This window comes from Cydia pomonella, chromosome 6 (genome assembly GCF_033807575.1).
Source record: "Cydia pomonella isolate Wapato2018A chromosome 6, ilCydPomo1, whole genome shotgun sequence".
Classification (NCBI taxonomy): domain Eukaryota; kingdom Metazoa; phylum Arthropoda; class Insecta; order Lepidoptera; family Tortricidae; genus Cydia; species Cydia pomonella.
In genome coordinates this window covers 26,049,960-26,054,157 of record NC_084708.1, presented here as the reverse complement: position 1 = coordinate 26,054,157, position 4,198 = coordinate 26,049,960, and the positions used below count along the sequence as shown (strand labels likewise).

At 40.2% G+C, this 4,198-nt stretch overlaps 1 protein-coding gene across 1 annotated transcript; it reads right to left on the bottom strand.

The window, feature by feature from the left end:
• Positions 1-2,860: 2,860 nt before the first annotated feature.
• On the bottom strand, positions 2,861-3,691 carry LOC133519375 (uncharacterized). The gene is made up of 3 exons (XM_061853432.1): positions 3,348-3,691; positions 3,170-3,271; positions 2,861-3,086 (listed from the first exon to the last, which is right to left on the bottom strand). Exons 1-3 carry the CDS (start codon positions 3,588-3,590, stop codon positions 2,946-2,948), a joined length of 486 nt encoding a protein of 161 aa, XP_061709416.1. The 5' UTR covers positions 3,591-3,691; the 3' UTR covers positions 2,861-2,945.
• Positions 3,692-4,198: the final 507 nt, after the last annotated feature.

The window sequence follows — 4,198 nt, the reverse complement described above, 5'->3', positions numbered from 1 at the left end:
CTTAATAATAATAATAATAATCAATGTGCAATCTCAGGAATTATTTCCTTAACAACGAGTGTGGGATGCATCGTGACGTGGTGGCAGTAGACAGGAACCTCACGCCGCTCTCCTTGGCAAACGAGAACTGGCGCAAACCTGTGGTACTAAGTACTGCGGATCGCAAGGCGGCATGGGAGAGTAAGGTGCTACACGGGCGGTTCTACAAGGCCCTCACGGGACCTGACGTGGACCTGCTCGCGTCGGTGAACTGGTTACGATTCGGGGACCTCTTCGGAGAAACCGAGGGTTTTGCCTGTGCAATTGCGGACGAAGTTATGATGACGAACAACTATCGGAAGTATATCCTGAAGGACGGTACGGTCGACATTTGTCGGGCATGCCGCCGTCCCGGAGAGTCACTCAGGCATATCATTTCCGGTTGTTCTCATCTTGCTAACGGTGAGTACTTGCACAGACATAATCTCGTAGCCAGAATTATTCACCAGCAACTTGCTCTTCTATACCGCCTTGTGGACCGCGAAGTACCGTACTACAAGTACTCACCTGCGCCAGTTCTCGAAAATGGTCGTGCCACGCTCTATTGGGATCGATCTATTATCACTGACAGGACTATTGTAGCCAATAAGCCTGACATCGTGATAATAGATCGATCGCAACGCCGGGCCGTGCTCGTCGATATCACCATCCCCCATGATGAGAATCTCGTGAAAGCCGAGAAGGACAAGTCCAGCAAGTACCTAGACTTGGCTCACGAGATAACCGCCATGTGGGATGTTGATTCGACGATCATTGTCCCAATAGTCGTCTCAGCGAACGGTCTCATAGCGAAGAGTCTCGACCAACACCTTGAGAGACTCTCGCTAGGTGGTTGGATCAAGGGTCAGATGCAGAAGGCGGTGATCTTGGACACGGCGCGGATAGTGCGGCGGTTCCTCTCTCTGCAGCCCTGACCACCGGCAGCTTGGGCCCTGCCCCGCTGCTGGCGGCACACTAGGTTAAGTTTTTTACAATGTGTTTATATGTGTTTTGTATAGTATTTTTTAATGTATTTTTATATATTTTACTTTTATATCCATATTGTAAAAAACATAACCCTAAGAAGAAAGAGAAATAAAGGAATAATAATAATAATAAAGACGTTTATTCAAAAAGTTTAAACATAAGTACATAATAAAAGTACACAATAATGCTTAGAAACTAATTGAAAGGGAAAGTGGCTCAGCTAATGTCTGCGCCAAAAGGCCTCGGGGCACAGCGGCCCTAAGGACTTCCAGCAACGGACGCTGTTATTCTGCCACCGCCGTATTTGTACATCTAGCTAAGGACAGCAGAAACATTAACACTATTACATTTAAGACAGGATAGCAAAACCGAACAATACGCAGTGAATACAAAAAAAAAAGATAACTAAATTTAAATATCTATAGAGCAGGTCATTCAACCAAAAGTGTATGTTACTTCCTTTTGGAGGTCCAGTAAATATGCCTTGCAACGCAGTTTGAAAACCGCCAGGGACTTACTGTTAACTACGGGTGGCGGCAAATTGTTCCAGCATTTAGACGCAGCATAGCGAAAACTGCCTCTAAATGACTGAAGCCGAAATAGTGGAAGGGAGATACGCTCTTGTTGCTCACGCAAACCTTTCAACTTTCGGTTAGGCTTCCATTCAAGTTTACGCGCGAGATATGGTGGAATGCCAGATTGTTTAAGCGTAAATACCATAGCCGCAAGCTTTAATATTCGTCTATTTGACATATTCAGCTTACCAGCTTTATTGAGGTAAGGGCTAATATGTGAGCGACGAGGGATATCTTGACAGAAACGCATGCATGAATTTTGCACACGTTGAATCACTCGTTCTGTTCTTTTTCTTATGCAAGGCCCATATACAACGTCTCCATAATCCAGTTGGGATAAAACTAGTGCATCTGACAAGCGTTCGCGAACATTTTGTGTTAGGTAGGGTCTAAGCTTATATAATGATTTTAGTGCACCATAACATTTTGGTATTTTGGAATTTATATGAGCTTCAAATCGAAGCGACTCCTCCATTACGATGCCTAAATTTTTAACCTGACTTTCTTCTGATATAGGCAGCCCTGATATTCGCAAATCCATTTCAAAGCCACGTACTTTAGCAATCTGTTTTTTCGTTCCTAAAATAATGAAGACAGATTTTTTAGGGTTAATGATGAGACCATTGTCATTGGACCAACCTGCTACAGCTTCTAAATCGGTATTAATTTGCGATATTGCAAGTGTCACGTCAGTTTCTGTGGGGCGTATATGCTTCATTAGCTGGGTGTCATCCGCATACATGTGGTACGAACAATTTTTGATGACCTCGAGAAGACTCGAAGTGTACAGACTATATAAAGTCGGACTCAATATTGACCCTTGGATTACTCCTCTGTTAAGCATTCGGGGTGATGAGCGAGCAATTTTACCTTCGTCGTTTGGGCATTCAACTATTTGGTTTCTGTCTGAGAAATAGGAACAGAACTTGTTTTTCATTTAATCCACTTTTAATTGAGTGAATGCCTAACAATCTAATATTGGTTGTCTGAAATCAAATACCTAATTTTAGGGCAATTTACTCAGAGGCGTAATTAATTTAAAAATCAACATTTATAGCTACTTAATTATTAACTAACACAAACGGGACTTAATCGCGTATTAAGTTTTAAATTTACGCAATTAAGTCCCATTTGTGTTAGTTAATAATGTGTAAAAATCATGAAAGTTTAAATCAGCTATTTAATTGTCCGTATCATTCTACCTTTAAATTACCAGGCCTTTAAATTTTACCTGAGCTGTAAAATGATTGACTGAAATGTGAGGAATTGAAACATTGGTATACTTTAACTACAGTTTAATTAAAGATATATTAAATTAACTTGCACCATTCACTGGCAGCTGTAGCATCATTTTCTAATCCCAATTTAAATAGTGGCATTTTTGAAGCCCCTGTCAGCATAGTCTGCAGGAACTTTTTTCTCAGATTTAAACGGGAACCCGGGCTGCCCAGGCAGGACCATGGGCTTGGTCTTCAACACTCTCCAGCCTCCCTTCTTAGTCCAGTCCTAAAATTAAAAGTTAATTATTACTTTTTGTGAATTATTATTCAATTTTGGTAATAATGAATTCCAACCTGAGTAAAACTCACATTTCCATTGTATTTGAAGTAATAGTGAGTGGCAAAGACTCCCAGAGTAATAAGTCCCAGTTTCCCTGTAATGTATCTGTACACCGCAGCTCGGTCAGCGCCCTGGAAGCGATAGCAATGTGGTTTAGGAGTCTGTTGGCATGAACACCCATAGGTTATTGTTGTTATGTAACCTTACCAGAACTCCGGTAAGGCCGCTAAAAAGTTTATCTAAGGGTGCGCGGTAGAACCTGCGAATGGGATTGGTGCGTTCCTTCCAGTATTCCTCAACATGCACGGGCTCGTTCGATGCCAAAATTTGATCTTTGAGCCACTGTTTACGCCAAGCTCTTTCGACATCAGTCATTCCTAGGCATCTTTCTCGCTCTGAAACCACACGGCCAGCTATGGACATAGGTTTTACACCAGCCGTTTGTGACATCTTTATAGATTTTTGAAGCCAATATCTTAATAAGAGAATCTGATAAATAACCAAGAAAAATATCCAGAAAAAGGCTGACAGTTTCTTGACGTTTCAGAATCCATTCAGAAACAAAATAAGTTGATAAGGATAGCGTTCATGTTCAGAATAAAAGTATGTCAATATATGAATTTACTGTACATTTTCTTTCAATATTATTGTTACAATAATGTCAAATAATTTTATCTAAAAGAAATACACCAGATATTTCAATAGAATAGATCAGACAAAGTAATAGTCAATAAATACTTCTAGGTGTATTGTGATATTTGAGCGTTTCTTTGTTATAAAGCAGCCCATGCATTATAACAAAGCATGGGCTGCTTTGCAAGCTTCAATCAATTTATTGTGTTATGGCTCCATCAATGCTCCATCAAGGTGTTGATGATTCTGCCAATGTCGAGGTTGGATAATCATAAACTTTTTAATATCTGACATTTACTATGACAATGTATAGCATGTTTTAATTTAAGTCTATTCTCACGACTGCGTGCTTCGTTGTACGAAAGATTTTTAAGGACAAAGTTTATTTTAAATATTTAAAAAATGTATAGAATTTAGTTTTTAGT

Excerpts from the sequence above, each read along its gene's own strand:
- LOC133519375 (XM_061853432.1), bottom strand. The coding sequence starts at position 3,590 with ATGTCACAAACGGCTGGTGTAAAACCTATGTCCATAGCTGGCCGTGTG. Across the intron at positions 3,272-3,347 it reads GCGGCCTTACCGGAGTTCTG|GGCGCTGACCGAGCTGCGGT; the intron begins GTAAGGTTACAT and ends TATCGCTTCCAG. Across the intron at positions 3,087-3,169 it reads ACTTCAAATACAATGGAAAT|GACTGGACTAAGAAGGGAGG; the intron begins GTGAGTTTTACT and ends TTTTAATTTTAG.